Source organism: Melanaphis sacchari, unplaced genomic scaffold (assembly GCF_002803265.2).
Source record: "Melanaphis sacchari strain LSU unplaced genomic scaffold, SCAv2.0 Contig8_pilon_pilon, whole genome shotgun sequence".
Classification (NCBI taxonomy): domain Eukaryota; kingdom Metazoa; phylum Arthropoda; class Insecta; order Hemiptera; family Aphididae; genus Melanaphis; species Melanaphis sacchari.
In genome coordinates, this window is record NW_020271635.1 from 5,480,601 (window position 1) to 5,506,065 (window position 25,465).

At 26.3% G+C, this 25,465-nt stretch overlaps 1 protein-coding gene across 1 annotated transcript in view; it reads right to left on the bottom strand.

Moving 5' to 3' along the window:
- The window catches only part of LOC112602495 (5-hydroxytryptamine receptor 2B-like), a 133,341-nt gene that overhangs the window by 1,387 nt on the left and 106,489 nt on the right, over positions 1–25,465 (bottom strand). The window contains exons 3-4 of the mRNA XM_025350585.1: positions 20,450–20,682; positions 11,400–11,586 (exon numbers count right to left, since the gene is read on the bottom strand). Coding sequence (XP_025206370.1) covers positions 11,400–11,586; positions 20,450–20,682 — 420 coding nt within the window. The remainder of the gene's footprint in view (positions 1–11,399; positions 11,587–20,449; positions 20,683–25,465) is intronic.

Sequence of the window (25,465 nt, forward strand, 5' to 3'; positions counted from 1 at the left end):
CCACTAAGCATGTCCACCTTTTTTTATGTTTTAGTAATATATTGATTTAAACCATGATATTTGGAATTTTCAAACAAAACTGAAAAATATTCAACCGATTTTTACCACATATTTGAATATTTAGATTTTTTATATTATTTAAAAACATTTTTTCATTAGAAATATTCACTTCGTTTTTTAAATGAAGAACACATTTTACTGATAATGCATTTTGTTCTCGTTTTAAAAACTAATACAAGACACGGTACTTAATATCGCTGCGAGTCTAATTATTAGTATATTATTTTTATACATTAATAATACACTGTAACTCGCAATGTATTTGAAATAAGTTTAAAAAAACGTCACATGCTTTTTTTATACGCAGATCAAACTATATTAATTTACGCACTTCGTCTTTATTATATCTGTAATTTTTTTTTTAAAGTTTCGTGTATATCTTTATACCCACGATTTTGGAAAATTTCGAAAACTATATATTTTTTTTTTTTTAGTAAACTTTTTAAAACGCAAAATAAAGTAGATTCAAGCCACAAACTATTCGGCCGAATTAACTTTTGATATATGATCCTACATCGGACAGTACGCGTAAACTATTCATGTGGGAGATGCCTTTGATAGGTACATGAATACAACTATTCATTTAAAAACATAATATATTATATATGTATACATTTATTTATATACCATCGAGAATTGTTATCGTAAAATGACAAATCGACGGAATCACAAAAGAAGCAAACAACTATTGACATCGCGCAGTATATTATATATTTGTTATATATAGTGTAACGAATATATATATAGATATATTAATAACACACAAAACAGAAAGGCCAACTGTTAAAATAGTGATATTTTGTTGTTATTTTTTTTTTTTTTTTTTTGAAGTATGCCTTTGGCTTACGCGACTAAACTCATATATTTCCAGCAAACAAACAAAACATTATTACTATCCAACTAAATACGTGGACACCATATTGATTAGACATTAAGAGAGCGCAAAGAAGATAAAGTAAAAAAAAGCTCGCCCTTTTATATGTATATGAAAAGTTTAAGTTCTCGGGAAATAATTATATCTATTTTTAAAATCAATCAATTATGTAACTGTTTAGATATATTTGAACCAATTATTCATTTATCCAGCTTGTTTTTACTTTAGTACTTTTAAGGACAAACAATAAAAAAAGTATTGACATTTAAAAATAAAAAATTATATGACAAAAAAGAAATAAAAACATTTTTGGCTCATAAAAATATAGTGGTTAATTTATTTAATTTAATAGAAATACATTTTAATATGTATATTGAGCAAAAAATAAATAAACATGATGTAAAATTGATTTTGTTTCATTTGACTTTGTGTATATTTTAATACTCAAGATCAAATTGTAACACTTTTTCCTAAACGTGAATAATTTAAATATATATGTCCTACTTGAGTTTATGGTATTAAATAATATTGTGCTAAGACAAAACACTTGATTGTTGATACATTCAATATTTTACTATTTTTAACCATTGTCAACGATTTGTAACATAGCGTGTCGTAAATGAAATTTGGTACGTGATGACTGTTTGGATGAACAACAATAGTTCATAAAATATTTGTCAATATTTTATTATGACACTTAAATTGTTGTTTAATTTACATGGCATTTTTATTGGTTTTATAAAAAAAATTAATTTAACAAAATTAAAAGCAAATTTAATATTTTTAATACTTCCAGGCTACAATTCCTGGAAGATCATTCAAAACACATAATTAGAATAATCAATATTCAGTGTCCGTGATGAATTATTAAAAATTGTATTTTAATAATATTTTTTTTTACCAGTCACTGAAGTATCTTAAAAAAATAATGTCTGAATGAAATGAATATACAATTACATGGGAGAGGACATCTTGGATAGGCGATAATAATCAACGCTCTGTATATATTTTTTCGGATGCTATCAAAAAAGTAAACGAGTTGTGAGTTTTATATTTTAATTTTAACGTTATATTTAATTCTGTTACATTGTCAAGCGACTGAGAATGGTGTATGGAAAGTTAGAAAAAAAACATTTTGTTTCACTACTGTTTGGAGTGCAAAAAAATAAAAATTATAAAACATCGTCGCGAGTTGCATATATTTTAGAGGTTTTTTGGGTTACTTCGTAATATTATTATACGAACCCTTCTAAAGTTTTTCGGAGCTGTTTTATTTATTTTTGTAGATTTCACATCCATCTGTTGATCGGCTTAAAAAGTACCCATACTCGGATTAAAGCGCGACCACTGTAATTTTAATGAAAGTATTATTTATTAGTATTGAGATTCAAATTTGTTATACGTTCGGGTTAGTTATCAAAAAGTAGACGTACGCGCTTGAATGGTTTCATCCCGATTTCAATCAGTCGATGATTTGAAAAAAAGTTTTAATTCGATATTGCGTATGAATATAATATTATATTTCGATTAAATATAAATAACATAAATAATGTTAACATATCATAATACACGTGCAGTTTAAAATTGCGAATATTTGTAAGATCCCTTCAAAATTATAATATTAAAACATTATATCGTAGTAAAAATTAACGAAAATTCAATAAAAAATATAATATAATGCAAACATGAACGTTAATACCAACATTTATATTTATCATATTAACATATAATCATTGGAAAAGATGACGAGTGCAAAATTTCGTAAATACATTAGCTATACGTGTATACGTAATATTTTTATGATACCTATATATTATATATTATATATTTATATATTGTGTTTAATTTATGCTTCAAATATTATTTTAAACACTCGTTGTTAAGTAATTATTTTTGTGAATAAATAAAAGCTTTTGTTATTAATGATTGAGCACCAAAAAGTAATGTTATTTTTTACGTTTACCTATTTAAAAATAACGGAAACAAAAGTTATTTTGTTTTATTTTTCAACTATTTTTTTTTTCTGATTGATGTGTATTGTAATAAAAAACAATAAATATTTACTAAAATTAACATTTTATAGTCCTTAGTTCGTATAACTTGTGTAACTGATACGTATGCTGCCTTATGTACGTATATTCATATATATATATATATATATATATATATATATATATATATACATATATTTGTATAGCTTTGATATATTTAAATGTATAGGCACATTAGTGCACGAAACTGATTTTTATATTATTTGAAAGAAGAAGGAATCTAGTTTTATTATTTCTGCTGGAGAACGAAAACGTTTGGATAATCGCGTGGGAGGTCATATGGTGGAAAATAGCAACGCCCTAAAATGTGTAGACAGTCAATTATTTCGAATACAATATTAAATTGCATTATATATATATATATATATGTTACTATATATATATATATATATATATAGTAATTTATTTTATTCGTGCACGCAATTTTATTACCTATTGCTGTAATTTGACGATTATAGATGTCCATGAAGTGACCCCCTTATTTCAAAATTGATATGCATTTTAAATTTATAACATCCAAGCAATTAATATTCATATTATATTTAATTATTCTTTATTTTCGTACTTATAAATCGGGAGATATTAATTTATATGTTTAAAAAGCAAAAGGGGAGAGTAGGCAACAGCTCTGCTGTTAAATAGGTATCGAGTGCTGCACCTTGTAATTGAATAGTTCACTATTACAGTGAGTAGTGACAACCGTTGAGCATGTATTACATTCAAATTCAATAATACATTGTTGTGAGTAAAGAAAAAATAAATAAACATTTAAAATGTCTTTAAATAACTAAGAAAATTAAAGTATTTTGAAAAGTATACTGTGTGCATAGAAAATGTTAAAAATGTAATGAAGACTTCAAGTATCTATAGACATTTTTTTTTTTTTTTGAATTACAACATAAAATGAAAACTGAACAACTGGTTTAACGTAGAAAGTCCAGTTTATCCAAATTATTAAGAAAAAATATTGAACATATTTTTTGTATAACCTCCCAAACTACAAACTGGATTTATTTTCTAATCAAAAAAGATTTTTAAGTTAAAAATCTAAGTATTTTTTCTGCTGTCCCAAAGAGTAATGATGGATACACAAAAATAAATAACACACATTATTATAGAATTCATGGCACCACACCGAATTTAATAGATAATGAATAAACATATTTTTTATAAATGTTTACTAAAAACTGAATTTCAAATATTCTATATACATTATACATGACATTCCGCACATGCGTTTTCCAAATAACTATTAAAATATAGTGAATATTTACAAACATACCATCATAATGATATTGGTGAAATATTTCAATTACGTACAATGACCAGATGGTATACGTTATCTACGTGATTAAACGCAACGCTTTTTCAGCAGTATTTTTCGATTCACACCCTAAATATACGTGTAAAACGCAGAAAAATAATTCATATTATAAAATATATTCTAGTAGATGGTGTCCGATGGTAAAATAGTGAATGTCCTATACGATCGAGAAGATGTTCAAAACTTTTTATCGTGCGAAGGTCGTGGACGATGACTTATTTTATTTACGATTGGTAAATATATCCATAATCCCGTATAGGTAATTTATGTGTTCTAGACTATAAAAAAATATAATCGAATCCTCATAGAGCTGTACGTGTACTAGAAATGTACTAAAGACATGAAATTAAAAAAAAAAAATGTTTATTAACTATTCTCACGTTCACCTTCTAATGAAATCATCGGTCGGTTAATTATATGATAATAGAACTGCCCGGTTTAGGTTTATTAGGAAATGCGAACGAAAAACGACGTACAATAAACCCCTAATCTATATATATATATTAAATATAGACAATATATTTTGTCATTTCGTCCTCGTTTAATGCTAATTCAATGGAAATATATATTCTACGTAATAATCGAATTTATAATAATTTCAACGTGCTGCAACATGTCTAATATAAAATTGCAAATGTCATTAACATCCAGGATCTAGAGCTAAGTTTAAATTACTCTGCGTTGGTATGCAGATCGTGTTATTCCCAAGACGGTTAAATCGTTGTCAAGGCGCGCATTGCAGATTTAATGTAAATGCTTTTTTTTTTTTTTTAATATTGTTACTACGAACAAACTTTATTCGTAAATAAATGTTTTACATAGAGTGTAATAATGTTTATGATATTTACGTTGATAATCGTTGAGTTAAAATATGTATACATATATATATATATAAACAATATATCACATTCTACATCTTAGAGCTTTTTAGTGTCAACTACATATATCTTACAACGATTGTGGTTTCATTTATTAATCGACGAAAAAATTGTTTTCGTTTTTACTCATTCCTCGAGTATTGAATTTATATAGGTGAACTGATATGTTGTTGATGTAAGTGTGAGATTTAAAAGCTTGTTCAAGCCTGCTGTCGATGTAGTGCTCAGAAACATACATTATATTTGTTCATCTCAGAGAACAAAATACTCTTTACATAATGCATTAGAATACTTTTTTATGTCTTAAAGCGGTATTATCAATAGTTTTTTTATTTATCGATTGCAATATGTATTATAATATATATACCGAGTTTAAAATAATAGGTTTGAAAAGCATATTCAAGTTTCACACTCGAAAAGATTATATTAACACATTGGAAAAACTATTATACGATAAAATGTTTAAAGTAGGAACTATATTTATAATACAAACAAGCGAAGAAGTTAAAATTAACGGCATTAAAAGTCAAAACTTTAAGAGTAAATATTGTATTATCTCATTATTATACGGACGATGTAATTAAAAAAAAAAAATTAAATTTTAAATTGGATAAAACAATAAGTACTATTAATGTTAACTTAAATTCAGTTGTTCATTATAGTTTTTTCAGTTTTTAAAAAAATTGGTCTGAAATGATATACTTGAATTTGAGAGCTATGAGTAAATTGATTAGAGCATAGAACAAAAATTTGTAAAATATCTTACTTTGTCACATGTAAGTTTAAATATCTGTCGAGTTTTAAGACACAGCATTGATGACCTAAATGTAAAAAACATTACAAGATTTTTTGGAGTTTGGTGAAATCTATCATATTATGATATTTAATTATAATAATCTTCGGTGACTTAAATCAAAAGTTTATTTCTCAAAATATAGCTGAAAAGGATTATTATTTATTGATTAAATTGAATGAAAATAATTGCATCGTTTTGAAAAAAACGTTTCACTTACTTATTACTTGATTTATTGTGTTTAAATTATTATATAATATATAGATTTGTAAAAAAAAAATAAATAAATATGCATTTATCGCGTATATACGAACTGTATTTCAAGATATATATTATAGTGAACATTTCGTTTACAATTTAAGTTGATATTAAGGTAAAAACCATTATAATTCGATTGAGTTAGATGGCTCAAAAAAAAAAAAAAAATTCATCAACTTGTGGTTAAAATATAATATAATAATATAATATGGATGCTAATACAATGTAATTTATATTATAATATGAGATTAAATGACTGAATACAACTTTTAACTAATAAACTAATAAACTAAGAAAAATAAACCATGCTTTCAAAATAATTTAACACATATCTTGAAATTCAAAGCAATTCGACGATTGTTTCTAGCATTAATAAAATCTATTGCATTATTTATAATATTTATATAGAGACAGGTTTGTAAAAAACAATTATAAACCCATTAAAAAAAAAATAAAAAATAAAAAAATTAATATTAAAATTTATTTTTAAAATATACTTCAGATACCTCACAAAATACGTATGAAAATTATTTAACAAAGCTTCAATACTTTGTGTAATAAATATCTTACTTTTAAGACTTAATACAATATAATTCTAGACAACCATTTTATATCATAATACCAATCATACGCAAGAAATGTCTAAGTATGTGGATTGTGTTAATGAGTACAATCCACATAGGTAAAAATTACATTTTGGCTACTATAAAAACAATATTTTGGTTTTATAACTTTGCACTTATTTATATTAATTTTTTAGTTATGCGAGAAAAATACATTGTGATTATTTAATTTTATTAGATATTAACTGCATTTATATATACAATTGTAAGCGCCACCCTCTCCCCTCTCATAGAAATATGTTTATTAAGTTCTATTATATTCTTGAAGAGCATAAAATAAAATATACAAAACAGATTACCCCTTTTTTATTTTAATAATGCATTTATTCAAATTATAATTTATAGAATTTTTAAATTTACTTGACAAAAATATTTTAAAACATAAGGCATAAATGTTTCAACAAATTAATAACCAAGAAAATACTCGTTTTAATTTCAATTTATATGCAATATTTAAAAAAAAAAAGTATCTTATAAATTATTTAAAATTAAAAAGGGATAGAAAAATTCCAAAAACTGTATTATTATTAAATTAATTTTTATAAGAAAATCAGCATATCCATCTGTGTGAGTTAAACTGTTTATTGTATGGTGGGTCAACTGTGCAGTTGTAAAAATGACGTGTCACAATAAAGTTCCATCGTAGTGCACATTTTATTCTTTTTTAGCATGTCTGTGGTGGCAATAGCCTTCCTCTTGAACCATTTCACCATGCCGTCAGTACACGAGCCGCACAACGGCACAACACGTGTGAAAAAAAACATGGTTTTTATTACGTAGTGGCGGCAGTGATCCTGTCAGCGATTACCGCCGTCGTCATTGAACTTTTCACAAACCAAACCATCAATTAGGAATGGACGCAATATTTTAATGTTATATTTTGGTACTACACTAAGTACGGATGTCGGACTCTTTTTATTAACATGTTCATGTTTTTTCGAAGTACAAATCACTTGTTTCCGCGACAGCATTTTTCAGAAAAAACAGATAAAGCAGGCTCACAAACATTATAGTTGGCAAGTTGTTAGGAAGAAGTTGAATGAATAAGGAAATTATAATTATTAAAGCTACATCATAGTTTGCAGTATCTCGAGGTGGTTGATTTTTATTAAGCGGAGTTGAGGGATATGGAGACGAGAGTATTTAGTGAAGTGGGTTTCGGTTATTAATGCAACATCTATTTGATGATTTTTCAAAACAAATTGGAGTTCGTTGATGAGGTTTTTGTGATCATTTGCATTAAATTGTTAAAATTGATTATAATTGAGTTATTCATTGTTTTCTGTCTAATAATAAGTAATGACTGAGATAATTATTTTTGTGTTTAACGAACTTAGTGGATTACAAATGTTTTAAACTCACTTAAAAAAACTTGTCATTAGAGTATTAATATTATGAACTTGAGGGGGTAAGACTGGCACTTAAGAGAGTGTAGTTAAGTTGAAAAGATTGGCTGAAAGCTATCTCTGCATAAGTGATTAGTTGTGCTGGAAGGTGCTTAATAAAAGTAAAATTTCATAGGTGACACACATTTTTAGATTCAAGATTATTATTTGTATAATATCTAATGTATTATTACAAAAACAATTTTTATTTTTTATGTTGGAGTTCTTATTACGTTGTAGATTTTTATAACTTGCGTGATGATTTTTTTAGCATAGTCCACATATAGGGGTTCTTCATGATAATTTGGGAAGGGAAATGAATGATGATCATTCCCACAACGCAATACGCAACTAGACGAGAACCCACAATAAGTATTTACTTGTTCATAATATTTACAGTTCACAGATTCAGAGATAGTTTTGGATTTGTGGATTCTTCAACCCATAGTGTGGAGTAAGGTAGTGAGTTGAAAGATTTTGTTTGATTGAGTCGTTGGTTCTAAGTCGGTAAAGAAGAAAGGAAATGGGTTTTGTTGAGTATGTATAGGACTAGCGTTACTTTTCTGACCTCAAATATTAAGCCAGATGGCGTGGTTGGGTTTAAACTACAAATTAATACTCAAGAGTATTTATTTTGTCTGTATTTAATTAGTAAGTGAGTAATTCAGTATTTTCTTTTTTTTTAGAAATTGAACAAGCGCTATACGAGGATATGACTCGGGATTTGTAGTTTGAATTTTTAATTATTCGACTATAGATTTGCGTCGATCAGTTTAATTAATTTTATAAATTCACCATGAAATTGTCCACGTCTATCGTGAATATAGAAGGGAAATAATACGTTTAATAGTTAAATTGACTTTTAATTCAATAAATGAAGTTTGTACGTCCTTAGCAGAGGACTTGAGTGATTGTTTCATCGAACTGAATACTTTTTGAAGAAAACCGATTTTTATTTACATGTTTGACGCACTTGAAGCAACAATAGTTGATCAAAGTTTGTGTACAAAGAGTTTAAATGAGTTCTTTTAGACGTTCGAGTAGTCCAATAGTTATTTTCCATGAGATTAAGTAAGGTCATATCGGAGTTAATGGTTTTTGTAGTTTAATTTGTATTATTATTCTGATTTGTTTGGTTTACGTGTTTATTTGATAGTATCAATATCTTGAATTTATTTTTGTTATTCATATTGGACGAAGTAGTAGACATTGAGGAGGTGATAATGATAATTAGACTATTGGGCGACGGCCTTCAGATAAAAACACGATAATAATGATTATGGCGTGGTAATTGTGGATTATAATATGTTATTTAATATTTCATCGTAGGAAGTATATATTCTGATATTTAAATGAGAATGCACAAAGAAAAATAACTAAATAACATTTTTATAAGTTAAAGAGACAATGATGATTAATAGTACATTATTATAAAGAATTAAATAAAAAATAATGAGCTCGTTGAATATAACGCAGTAATTGATACGACGGATCACAAGATGATAACGCATATGTGCATCGGTTAATGGGCACTGTATGGAAATGATTATAGATGTTGAAAATAATTCAAATCTATTGGTTAAATTTAATTAATATTAAATAACCTGTTAAGAAAAAATTCAATAAAAATTTACTTAATGTAATTACTTTAATATGTCTAAGTATTTTTCCACGGGTGTATTTGGATGTAAGTAAACTAAAGATATCCAGTTAGAAGATTTGAGTTAAGTTATATTATCAACAATAATTTTGGACAAAACTTGTGCCAAGGGCTAAGACAAAGTGAATTGGATTAATTAATGATATATCCGCTGTTTAATAGGGTTAAGGGTCTTCGAAAACATAAACAATTGTATACTACCTGTAATCGCTATGAAAGTATAAAAATAATTTGTTATGTATTTTTAATCAATTTCATTATTTATAAAACGAATATATAACGTGAAAAAGTTATCATGGAAACGAGAATCCGTAAACGGAATGCTTAATAATTTTATATACTGTTTACTTGATTATTTTGGTGTAAAACTAAAAATGAAATTCGAATTACATTATCAGGAGCATTATGTATCTAAGAGCAATAGCGGATTTGAAAAATAAGTCTATCTAGTTTATTATCATAATAGGCACTCATATTAATATATAATATTATAATTATACATTTGTACATTAACTAAACGAGGGTAAGATAGGAATATAATTTTTTTTTCTATTTTTGTATGCCAAAAATAAATTTGTCCTCGAATAAATTTCTGATTTATAATCAAAATCTAATGATACTGATATTTTTATGAACTGTTGAAACTATATTAATATAATATAAGGGAATTTATACTGCAATCGGATAAGTACTGAAAATAGAAATTTTTCAGTATCGTCGTACATTATGGAACAAAGGTAGATTTATTTTCTTACAAAGTTATAGTATTAAATTAAAAAATCAACTATATTGTGTTCATTTTTTATTGTACAATGGTATTGTCAGACCACTATTCTTAGTTCCTACAAATAAAACTGATAACATAATATGTCAACGAATGCTACACCATTTTAAAAACTAAATCGTTCTTTTCGAATCTTTAATGGTTTTTTTTTTTTAATTTTAATTGAAAAAAGTTTCTTTATATTGAATCGTCTTGAATATAAAAATAAACTTTAATATTATAATAATGGAAAATAAGTCGTTTTTCGTTTTGTATATGCATATTTTAATCTCAATAAACATTGTTAAGTTATGCATGGTTTATTTCATGTATTTATTTTTATTTTTTGTTAACGTTCAGTTCAGAGTTAAGGTATTTATTTATTCATAATAATTTTTCAGAACAGAATATATTCTATATAATTTACCTAACATAACGATTCTCATCATATTGAAAAAAAAAAAACGATTAAAAAGTATTGGATACAATCGTCCAGATTGAAAACGTAACTTCACAACAGACGCTGTTTAAAGTAAAAATGTTATGTACAAAATTTAAGATGGAAAATGTATTTTTAACGCTGATAACGTACAATAGTTGTATTTTAATTTATCATTGTTACTACGTTAACGGTGTTACGATGTAAAAAGCTGTTATTGAACGATCAATCAGCCTTTAGCCGATCAAATAAAATACAAGACTATAATTGCACAATTCTGTTAAAAATTACTTTGATTCGAATTATGCGTGAAGCCTGTTTGTAAATTTTGCCTCTTCGCAGCCAAATGTCGAACGGTCAGCGTGTACGTTAGTATCATAACGCCAAGTGGAATGTAAAAACTCACTATCGATCCAATTAGTTTATACAATGGATCGGGTATTTGACAAGAACCATTTACTAGCACCGAATTGAAATCCTGAAATGAAAACAAAAATTAATTATACAAAATTATAATAGAATATTTACATGTTACTTTGATAAATACGTATTATGCACTATTATTATTTGAATTAAATATCTTATTATATTGTTTCAAACTTTATTAATTTCTAGTGAGTTTAGAAAATAAAAATAATTTAATGATACAATGAATTACATTCAAATCAATAAATATAATAATATAGGTACAATAAAATAATTTATATGGAATTTATATTAGCCTGAAATCTGCTAAAGATAATTCTATAGCCTATAAACATTTAAACCATTAGTTCATTGAAGCTATACATATTATATGGATTATATCCTGATTCACATAGTTTTAAGTATAATTATAAAAATAAATCAATTCAAAATGTTCATTGGCTATGCTGGACTTGACTATAAATGTGTTGCTAAACGATTTAATAGCAAATGTCTATGGTTAGAGCATAAGTCAATAATTGCTTCACGCTGAGATAATTTTATTATAATTGGTTTTAATAAAATAAAATGATTAACTGTATAAACGTAACTGTAACGTTTCTTAAATTTCTTTTACGTAATGATGCCATGGAGATACAATATAAACAAATTTGAATTTATCATACAACGTAAAAACGTTTTGTTCTAAGTATATTATATATTTCATATTAAAACGTAATAGTAATTGTATGTTAAAATTTTATTTATTTATTTATTTTTTTTTTAATAACCATATCAATGTAGGAATTGGATATTAAAAGTATTTATATCCAATTTTGGTTTTTGAATACGTTTATAGTTACATTAATTGTTTGATTGATGTATTAAACCGGGTTTATAATTTTATAATCACAGAAAATAATACAATAACATGATGTATATTATATTACTTATTATTAGTCATTAGTCGTACTATTACCTGATATTTATATCAACGTAATTATTGTTCAATATTTTTTAAAATATTTAAATAAAAAAATATTTTTTTAAGTAAAAGATATAAAATTATATAAAAAAAATATATATTTATCTTATGCATATAGTTCTTATATGCAACGAGATATCTAAAACGGCTTTAGTGATCATAATTTTATTACTTCTCAATATAAAATAAGTGCATGCAAATTTCAATTGTGAAGTGTTCGACAAGTGTTGCGCATAAAGAGCTGACTCAAATATCACTACACTCAACCTTTTTATTGCTTAGGTCACATAGGTATATATTTTGATTTTACATTTCATAGATCGCAATGAAGTAATCTTATTGAGGATCTATATATGTTAAGTGTGGGTGGGGTAAATTTATACATGGTAAAAATATAACAATAAAATTAATTTATAATTATATAAGTATTAGATAAAAATATTTGATTTATGTATACATATATAATTTTTTTTTAAATTGATTTTTTATTTTATTTTATTGAATATTGAGTATTGGCGCTTTAAATGATTTATGTTATTAGAAACAATAATAATATTAAATAATCTCAAGTATCAAAAAATTCAAAAAAAAAATATTATACTGCATACATTTAATATTCAAAGAACACACTTACATTTTTACAAAAATTATATTAAAAATGTATACTTATAGAAGTTGAAATGTAATGGAAATTTAACTTAAATAATTTATTGAAATCAATCACTATTTATTCTATAAAAAAAATATTGTAAATTTTATTTTGCAAAGAGAATAATTTTTATGATAATTAAAAAAATAATAATAATAATAAATAATAGAAATGTTTTATAAAATATGTTTATTTTAGACAAATAATGATTATAGTAAATTAACAAAGAACTAATAGAAGACCAAAATTCTTTGGTAAAAAAAAATTCAAGGAGCATTAAAATTTGAGTTTTTAACTGTAGCCAGTGAAATAAAAAATTTAATAAATTATTAAGGAACATTGTTAATTTATTCCTACCTAGTTAAGCTCAAGAAAACCATAAATTACTTTGAATTTAAAACTATCACTTTTATTCTGTTAATAATTGTACTATTTTTCGTAACAACTTCGGATTTTTTGAAACCAGATAATTGGGTTAATTGGGTAGTCACACAAGAGTAATTTCTTTTAGCTTGTGTTTAAAAAAAAAGTTCATAATAGTTAGCAGGTATTCTCATAAAAAAAAGAATTTAATATTCAAACTATAATTTATTATATTTAACATTTTCATGACAGTACCATTATAAAAATATCAATGCTTATATTTAAAATAAACCATAAAATAACATCATATAATATATTTTTGCACAGTCATTAACATAAACAATAAGTATCAACTATAAAGCTTAGGATAGGTCATATATAGGTTATGCATTTAAAAGTATGCATTAAATTTAACATTTTATATCTTGTAGGTATATGTTATGATATTTGTATGTTTGTAATAATATTGTAGATTAACAGAATAAAATTAAAATTACTATTATTTATTTCACACTTTTGAGGCTTGTAAATGCAATTACAAAATCTAACTTATAAGAATTAGATGTACTGCTACGTTAATTTATTAATTGTTCGAACGTTGATTCAGTGGTATTCTATGCTTTTAATTATTTTTTATGTGCATATAATGACATAGCCTTATGCTATTTTCAGTATACAGTATATTTTGCAGTAAAATATTTTTAATTGTTATAAAATATAATTATACTGATTTATTTAAGTTTTTTTATGTTTAAATATTAAAGATAAATTAGAATAAAAAAAATCACTCAAGACTTTTCACAAAAAAAAAAAATACTGTTTTGTTTATAGCTTCTTTTTTAACGAATAGTATAATGTGTGATTTAAGCACGAATTTAAAGCGTTATACTTGTATCTCAAAAATGTAACGTAAAAAACAATTAATTAAACAATAATACTATGCACTAATATATTCGATTGAAAGTATTTTGAACATTTATACTTTACGACATTAATATAAAATGCACCCTCTTATTGAAGTACTGCCTTTAAGGATGATTATGACCTTATGATGACCAAACCACAGCCACCCTTGGAAAACTATACTAACCTTTTCGTAAACTGTTATACCATTATTCGTCAACAAGAAAAAAAAACTATTAAACGTCCTGCGTGAAAAAAAATTAAAATAAGTTCAACTGAAAAAATAAAATGTTATAACGCGCCGTTGTGAATAGTGAATTTCACGTTTAATTATTTTGATATAAAACCGATTAATACACTCTTCTTGAGCATATAAATTATTAATATCCTGTCACTATTCTGGAATTTTTTCGTGTGTTTTTAAGCATATTTCATGTACCATAAATTAATTATAGTATTAATTATAGTAGTTAGGAGTATTATCAAATTCAAATATAAATAAGTTTATTAAAATGAAAGTATTTATTTTATAACTAACAATAACAATTATTGTCTACAGTTGTTGTAAGTAGTTTAAAATAACAAGTATGTTAGTGTTAATGTAGTTGTGAATTAATTGATTTTACTTATTCATACATTTTATACTAATTTAAAATTGAAAAGAGATGAAATGGTTTTCAAATTATGTTATTCTTCATTCGAGAAATAAATTGTTGATTCATTCAAATTTGATGCTTATAGATTAGCTTATATTTCGTATTTTATGTTCATTATGAAAATGATAATCTTGCATACAATATTACTAAAATTGATTCATTTTTTTTTTTTTTCATTATTTTAACGCACATCTTCTTCTCATCATTCCAAGTATTTATTTTTTTTTTTATGTTTAAAATACACCAGGTTGCATAGCTATATTTTATATTTTTTATATAATGATATACAATTATCGCTATATGTTATCTTGAACGACCAATTCACCACATCGTCGTTAGTTTTAGTCAGACAGCATCACAGCCACACTGGTCGTCGCGAATAAACGCTGCATGGACGCGTTTGACGTCGGAAGGCGTACAATAAATTGGCCTGCTAACCTTTTGCCGGCTATGCGGCCAAAGTTATGTACGTATTATGTGAAGACGTGCGGGTCTGACCTGACACACACCGGACGTATAATAAGGCACGACATGTGGCTAACTTGCCCATTCGAACTGTTCTCGGTAACCATACACGCGTTCGGTAACAAATAGTTATCACGTCGTAATGTTATTATGCACGTAACGTTTTCAAGTTGTCGCCATGAGCTAAGACGGTACATATTATGTTGGACTACTAATGCGGACTAGGCGGTTATAAATCATAACCGATCAAGGGAGCACCGTCAAAATCAAAAAGGATAATAGCCGCGAAGACGATCGCAGCCGTCAACAACAACAACCGCCGACGGCGCCGGACATCTCCATGCGGCGTTAGGTCATTCCCAGCGCAAAATAGGCGCCACCGTGGATTTCGGCGTGAATTTTGGCTTTCTCCAATGCTGCCGGACATCTCCACACAATGTTGAAGTTTTCCCGAACACTGTTAGGCGCCACCGCCTAGCCGACGTGATAGGCGAAACTGTGTCTATTAATATGGGTACGAATCACAGGCCCAGTCAAAAAACGCGCGTGGTTCTACAGGAACCGGACAGCTACTATCAACGAAAAATCAATGAAAACAACAGAACGAATTACAGTCCACTCCGATTTAAAGAGCTTGTCGGAGTAGAACGAGTCCATTAATTTTTGTTTTATATTATCTAGTTTATGCATTATCAATATTTTACGCATATTACTCATCGGTATCGTTCATGCAATGTGCATTTCGAATATTTCAGAATTTTCGTACACATTTTTTTCTATTTCAAAGTGCTTAAGTGCATGCGTATTTCATGGTTGTTTTATTGCGTTAAACTCGCAGTCCTGGATAGAACTATTACTATACATATATATAAATAATAGGTTTTCTAATGGTTTTCACAATTTAATGCACAATTTAAAATATAATATATCGCTTTTTAGGTGGTAGTCAATAAATTATTTTTACAATTTACGTGAAAACCTCATCTACTCCAATTGCAGCGTATCACATAACGTGATATATTGTTTGATCAGTCGTATAGCATTACAATTGTTATAGAGACACATTCGGGTTATTATGGTATATTACAAACTAATACGTTATGTTCCTTAAATAGAAAATAGACTTTTATAACAAAGATTTAGGTTGTTACCGGAATGCTGTGATAATAAAAGGAGACAAAATGTAACTATAATATTGTATACAGCGAGTTCTCGGCGGGAGGCCAAATAAGACATAGAGATATTTTAACGGAGATAAAATATAGTTGAAGATATTTTACCCGCTTGGTTGAATAACACTAGACTAATAATAATCACTGTCACGTCAACAAACATTTTTCACCGAACAGAAAATGGATTTTTCTAATTTAAAACAGTTTTTTATTTTCGCTTTTCCTATATGCATTTTATTCACGTTAATTTTATTTTTAAGACATGCACATTTAGAAATATGCTGACACCCCTGCAAACAAGAGGTGGCGATGGTGACGGCAAAGAGGGCCTAGAGTATGACTCTTGTATTCTTATAGAAAATCGTTGTTTTCGTTTATTTTTCAATAAGCGTATAGGATAATAGGTAATCGTTATAGTCAATATATATATATATAAGAAAAGTTTAAACAATTAGCTGTATAGGAATGACGTATTTTTCAATATTAATTTAACACATTATTTAACAAGTCAAATTAATTATAATAATCAATAACAAGAATACAATTAATGTGGTAATCGTTAACAACATATGACTATATTATATTATATTATTAATATACGAATATTGTAAACTCAAAATGTTGTTGATTAATATTAACTAATTGTTTTTAAGTTATTTTTTATAATGTGCTTTACTGCTTTTTGCCTTGAATATTATTACGTTGGATATTTCTTTGAATTCATAAAAATATATTGGAATGGGTAGAATGAAGTTATAAATTAAGTTTCCCAACAACAGATTTACAATATATGATTCGTTATGAAGCAAATAAAAATGGTTAGTTATAAGATCATATTAATAGTATTAATTATTTTTTATGTGTAAAAACCATTCAAACAGTTAAATTATGATGGTAAATGATTTTTATTCAATACTTTATTTTGAATAGAAAATTAAAATTCGTATTTCCCTTTTTTAAAAATGTGTTCGTTGCTCCCGGTGAAAAACAATCCTGCACTACTGCAAGTTCCGGCTTCAACAAGCCGATATAAGTATTGTTCACAGGTTTTTGTCATCATAAAATTTAACATAATATTATTAATGGTAAAGACATAATTGTATAATATTTGCCTCTTAAAATTGATGATTAGACGCGCACGGTCATAAATTTATTTTAGTCAGTTTCGTTCATACTGTTTAAAAATATAATTTTAATTCATATTAAAATTATTTTCAAACATTAAAATTGAAAATATGGTTTATAAAAAAATCAAAAATGTAATATTGTTTAGTGTTAAACCATCATAAATGGACATTTAACATAACATACTGTATAAAAATATTGCATAATAAATGCAACATTATGAAACATAACGAATTTTGAACGATTCGAAATAAACGAAACAAGACCAGGAATGCAGAGCGCCATCTAAATACCGGAGAACATGGAATGCCAAAATCTATTACAACACTCAGTACAAGCACATAACTGAGTCTGGGACTTTCAACGACAATAATTTATATTTACTGGGTAACTGCAATAAAAGCCATTTCATTTCAATTTAAACATATTATATAATAATAAAAATAATATCGCATTATTATTACAATATCAAGCATCATAAATTAGTACATTGTTCACTAATGTCTAAATCTGCGTTTTTAAAATTAAGTAACATTAAAACAAAAAAATAGGTCTTATTAGTAATGAGAAAACGTCACAATAAGACCTTGGTTTTAAATGCATTTTTTATTTTATTACTTGATACGATACTCTTTTCAAGTTCAATGTGTTTTAATCTCTTAAATTTAACATTTTTCGTGGCTTTTAATAAAATATAGGCCATTTTTTTATTTGTAAATCTAGCTATTTCTAGGAATATAAATATATATATAATTACCATTTACGTATATTGTATATAAATTTATAATATGTATTTTTTTTACATATTTTGACTATACCACATTGCAATCTGATTTTTAACACTAATCTCGAAATTATTTTAATGCACATTTTTAAGCGATAACATAGTTTTAGATGTATCCCATGGCTTGAAGACGTAAATAATGATTTATTTTAGAATATTTAATATTTAATATAGGTGTATTTTTTGTTAACGCTTCACTTTAAGATTATGTAATAAAAATTATTTAAAATAGTCTAATTCGCAGGAAAGTTACATGAATTAGTAAAATAATTTAGTAGTTATGAATTTTTGAGTTAAATATTTTTTATATAATGTTATAAGTGTCCTTAAAATATAACCATATACGTATAAAATGAATTCAAGTAGTGTTGAACATAAATATTACTATACCAAAAACAAACACTTTAGCTCAATTGAATTAAATTTTAAATTATTTTAAACAAGTCATAACAATATATGTAATATTCCTTTTAAACTTTTTCATCCAAAGATGATCTCGCTTTAAAATGCAAACTTTCAATAAGATTATTATTTTTAGCTTGGTTTCTTAGTTTAATATTACAAAAAAATATTTTTAAACTTTCTATGTAAAGTTTACTCTCTTAAAAATTTACATTATTTAATATACTTTATAGTAAAATCTTGATTCACTGAATCAAATAATTGGAACAGTTTTTACTTTTGATTTTTTTGATGTATACTGTTTTTTTTTGATTTTATCTCTTTTAAAAACTATTTTAGTGTTAATGTTTTAATTAACAATAAATCATAAATATTTGATTTTTTTTTAATAAAATGAAAATAAAAACGATAAAAATAATAATATATGTTCAGATATGCATATTTTATCAAAACCCAAATCGAGTGTTTGATCTGTAAAAAATATTTCAAAAAGACAATATAAAAAAATAAAATCGTAAAATTACATGTTTGACGGTTACTTTCAAAGAATAAATATATATTATGTTTAAGAATATATGTAGTATAAAAACGCGTGAACTATAACTTCTACTATCAACTATACGTTAGCAATCAATAGTATAGAATATATTATAGCAATTCTTGTGTGAGTTATAGGACATTCTGAACAAGTCAACTTGAAATATTATATTTAAATATAAAAATATAATTTATAATATAAATTTATACTGAAATTTCGTTTTAAAATGAATACCTTTAAAAACTAAAATTAAAATAATATTTACGAAATCAGCACGGAAATCTATATATGATTGCATTGAGTTTAAATGTATAGTAATATCTCAAACAACGCAAATCGCAATACCATTCATTTGATTCATTATTTTGACAACAAAACGTATTATTATTATGTTAAATTTAACATTTATATTGTAAATATAAGAGTTATGTGCGTGCGTGATTACGACAAAAAGTAAGTTTAGTAACGGTGGAAAAATATTTCAACGCATACATCTACTCTACCGTTTCACTTTATTCCACTCTCCGACCAGCATGTCATTTTGATTTTATATCAACTGATTTTCGTATCTTTTCGAGTGGAATATCTTTAAAATTTAAGTTTTAATCGAAAATTAAACCACCTCTGGGTTTATTGTCATTGTTTCATCGTAAGGAAAAATACGATGACACACCACGATAGCGATATAGTTTTAGTTATAGTGTTGTAAATAATTATGCATGTAGCGGAGGAAAGAAATAGTAGTTTGTAAATAAAAAAATGAAGTAGTCCAAAGTTTAATGGGATGCGATAGGCCAAAAGAGGAAACCACAAAATCACTACGTATAATAATAATAATACATAATAATTAACACGTATATATTATTATACAGTATATAATATAGGAAAACTTACTTTTGAGTACATGAGGCTCAGGGGCAAACTCATCGCTATCGACAACAACCACACAAACACGATCTTTAGAATCACCCTTCGTCGCGTTTTGTTCCGACCAAATTTCATCGGATATCTCAGGCTCAAGTACCGGTCTACGCTGATCGTGCACAAGTGCATTATACTTGCGGTACAAAACAACACGTCCAAACATATCCACGCCAGACAATACACTGGGGCCAACGGGAACACTCCTGGAAAACGCAAGAAAATAAACTTTTTTATAACCATAAAAATGACAAACAATATAAACGAGGCTACAATAATATATAATATTTAAAGTTAAAATATAAAATTAAAATATTTCATTATTTTTATTTTCATTTTTTTTTTTTAGATCAATTAAAAATTTAAAATTTAAAAAAATTTTTTATCATTTAAATGTCCAAAATAGCGAACATTAATTTACCTTGATTCGCAGTAATGCAATTTTTGTACGAGGTAGGTAAGTTTATCAACAATAAATATCTGCCGAGTATCCAATATGTTTTTACCTTATCCAACAAAAGACATAGCAATTGTTTCAATGTTCAATAAGTATATTATTTTATCATCCGTTAATATATATATATCACTATGCAATTGTATCTAACAATCGCTAAAAATTTTATTTTTTATTTTTACAAAACTATAGACAATTACATACAAGTACTTAATATGACTAAACGCATGAAAACTTATTGGGAAAACACGTTTCCTCCTTCAAAAACTTTTACAGTATTCTATATTTAATACATTAAGTAATATTTTTTAATATTTTTTTTTATTTAATTTAAATAGTACGAGTATATTATATAGAAATGTATATTCGTTTTAAAGAAACATCAATAAACGTTTTGACGATTTGTATAATATGATTTCTATTTGTAAAATATAATGATATGGAATGTTACAATTTTACAATACGTTTTGCCAATACAGTATGTTAATTTTTCTTGAAAAAAATAAATATTTTTTATGTCTTATAAGTATTTTACAGTAACTATCTACATTTTATCATACTTCCAATTAACTTTAATATTCATAGATTAAAAATTGTGTAACATATAGTATACATTAATCAGAAAACACAATTTTTATATAATCTTGGATAAAAAATTATAAATATTATTATATCGTATATTTTGTTTGAAGATAAATATTATACATCATATACATTTATATATATATACAAGTTCTAATAATAACATATATTTATAATAATAATAAATAAAATGACGCGCGTGCGACCTGATCTCTGGCGATTCTGGGGACTTGTGGCTTGATGAATTATGGATGGTCGAGCGGAATCGACGAAATGGGATGGTGACACCACGGTTCGCCCTGCTTTGGACGGACGGGCGGATAAAGGCATGGTTACCGTGAAAAAGGAACGAATATAAGTATTCGGATAGCTAAAAAACACAAAAAAATGCACGAGGGAAAAAAATATTGGCGGTCTTGACGGCGACACGACACCGGATCGTCACGCTATACACCCGCAGTATACGACAGTTTATCGATGCAGACGGACTTCTGGGGCGAGGAGCTGGCGATTAAGCAGTCGCGCGATATTGTCCCCCACACAGGGGGGTACAAAGATCAAAAAACGTGACGTGTCGGAGACAGCGTTACGGTGTGACAACGTTGCAAAACGCAGTGTTGTGGCAACACCGCGCCAAAATCAAAATGTTTGGTTTTGTACCCGACATACTATTTACCGTACTATACTTATTAACAACTTTTATCACATATTATTTTATTTACACTAAAAGTACAATATAATACTATTTATTTTTCAAACATTTAAAGAGTCTCTCCTCACCACAAATCACGATATAATATTATGATTTAACTACCTAGTATTGAAAAATATATAGTATAATGTTTTCAGTTGACACAATGATATGATATAAATAGGAATAAAAATTGTTTGACAATAATATTGTTGTGTGACATAAAAACCCGTATTGTAATTTTATACCAACTTGCGTTGTTATATATTTTTTTAAATCATATAACGGCTCATAGAATAGATTTCCTTGCTTTATGACATTAAACATATAATATACGATTATTATTATACGTTTTCCGCACGATTTCGAATAATTACTCCAATTAATATGTCTCCACCGGCAAGTTATATAATAAAATTTTTTTTTTTTTAAAGTTACATAAAATTTAATAATAATATGCGTTAAGCGCCTATCGACCACGTCTCCGTAGTATAGTAGCTATATAGTTTTAGTGGCCATCCCGTAGATATTTTTACACCTTTGAAATTATTGCAGATTTATGTTCTACAATACATAATAACATAACACTTTAATTTCTTATAGGAAATCCATTGTTGGTTGTAATAATTTTTCTATAATTTTGAAATACTATCCACTGCACCGTCCGGTAAACGCATAACATATAAATCACAGAATGTTTTAGACATAAATTTGGCCCAGGGTAATAATAATATTGAATAATTTTGCTTGTAAATGTTATTATATTATAATATAACGAAAAAGAAACTGACATTTTTTTTTTTCAAGGAGCACTGCATAGGCAATTTGTCTTGTTAGACGTAGTATATATTATTATGCAAATGACTGTTGGCTCGTGTAAGCCGTTTATCATGATGTTAAAAAATATTTCTGCACATTTAGGTAAATATATGTTTTTTTCCTTTTACGACAATGAAATTATAATACTTTTTAATCCCTATGTAGGTATAACGATAAAAATATATTATTTTTCTTTCCATAAACTTTACAAGCACAGGGCTGAAAATTTTATTTCAGACTGTCTTCCTTAATAAATTTCTAAATACAATAATATCATTATCATTTGTTTGACAGTCATACGTAAAATATCACTATAACGACAATGGTTTTGAAAAAATATTTTAATCTAGAGAAATAATTGTTTACAGTAGGTATTTACGTAATTTTGTAACTGTATGTTTTATGACTGAAATATGTTAGAAACATTTATGAGTTCCGAGTTCCTTAGAATTTGTATCATTATGTACGGACAAATAGCATAGAGTCTCAGCTTACTCAAATTCCGGTAAGATATCACCAAGGACTTGCATTCTTATTATATACCTAGTTACTTAGAATTTTGGGCTGTTTACTACCATTATTCACAATAACAAGACATATAGTAGAATACTATTGGAAAATTTTACAAACAAATATGCACTAAAATATTTATAGCATTTTCAACATAAATTTTTGTTTTTTTTTCTTTGATGATGCTCATCTTAAAAAAAAACCGACTTCCATGTAAAAAAAAAACGATCCAATGTCAAAACCATCTAAAGGTTTCTGCTTAAGTTAAAAAGTTAGTATAATGGATAGACTGACCTCGACGAATGCCAGTTTTTATACAATTGAAAAGAATAATAAATCATCAGATCTTGAAAAATGAATCTTATAGTATGGTGTTCGGTGGTATATATAAATCGAAAAACATGATTTTAAGCCAAAGTGGAATAACGCAATGTGTTTTAGTGTACGTTTTCACAACACAAGAAATATATATACCTAAGTAACTAAAATATATATATATTTCACATTTTATAAAAGTATATGGAAATGCCTCAAAAATGTTTTTTAATGCAATGTATTAAGTATATTATTTAAATAGGAATTTAGATCGATTGATATTAACAAGTCTTCAGGAGTACACATGAACAAAGTATTCACTAAAGCCTCTTTAATAAAAATAATTAAAAAATAAGGTAGATCGTAACCACTGAGAAAATAATTCGTATTATATGTTATTTATAATTTTAAAACGTTATATTTTTTTTAAGTACAGTTGATTATCGATAATTCAAAGTCGATGGGACTATGAACATTTTCGAATTACCGGAAAATTAGGCAGTGTTAAAGTTATTTATTGCTTTTAAAATGTAAGTATAAAACTATAATTATTATTAAATATATTAAATTAATTATGCATATTGAATTACTATTATAAAATATTAATATTTTTTGAAGAAATCAGTTATTATTTTCTTATTGTCTTTCTATTATTAAACTTAATTTCACCATTTTAATATTATTTTTTTTGAGTAAATAAAGTTTCAAAAATCTCGACACTGACTTCTGACTGAAGCGTTAAGTGACGTTATTTCTCCAATGATGAACTGACTTCTATCAAAATCACAACAAGTAGAGAATCTGTGTTGTATTCAATGTCTTCACCAACGCTTTAAGTGTTCTCCAAAATGTTGGCGTCAGAGAGGACTTCCCCCTTTACCAATCTACATTTAAATAATCAATGAAAAATACATTTTCTTGAGCTGACAGAAAATCCCACTATAACAGTTCAATATTTACCTGGTAATTTTTTATTTCTTGAATTTCTATGATAAAGCCCGATTTTTTAAAATACTTGAGTATTGTAAAAAGACCCACATTTTTCCACGTCTTATAAACAAATATCATAACTGTCAATACACTACCTAATAATATTTGGCATCTGTTTACTTTCAATACATTCCAAAACGTTCCGTAAATCTTCTTAACAGTAAAAAGTTTTACAATTCCTAATTTTACCTTGGTTGAGTGGATGCAACTTTGATGTAGTATTAGGAGGAAAAAATTTAAGTTCTTTACCATTTGCGAACTATATAGTTGTCTAAAAACAGTAGAATTTTGCATTTCTGTTTTTTCATATCTACATTGAGTAAAACCAACCATTCATTAAATAACTCCATCGTCATCAATGCCTTTTAGTTTAGAGAGGATTAAAATACTAATTGCTTTCGATATAGTAGGTACTTACGATGATAGTTTTTTAGTTATTAAAAATATTAAGTTAAATTTATATACAACTATATAGTAAGTTATTAACGAAAAGATTATGAAAAATACATTTGGTGAATATACTTTAGATTGTCACATATTAGTGGTCAGTTTTTCCAAAATTAAAATTTCAAATTACCGTGAGATTTTCAAGAAAACGAGCATTTGCTTCTAATTACCGGAAGTTTCG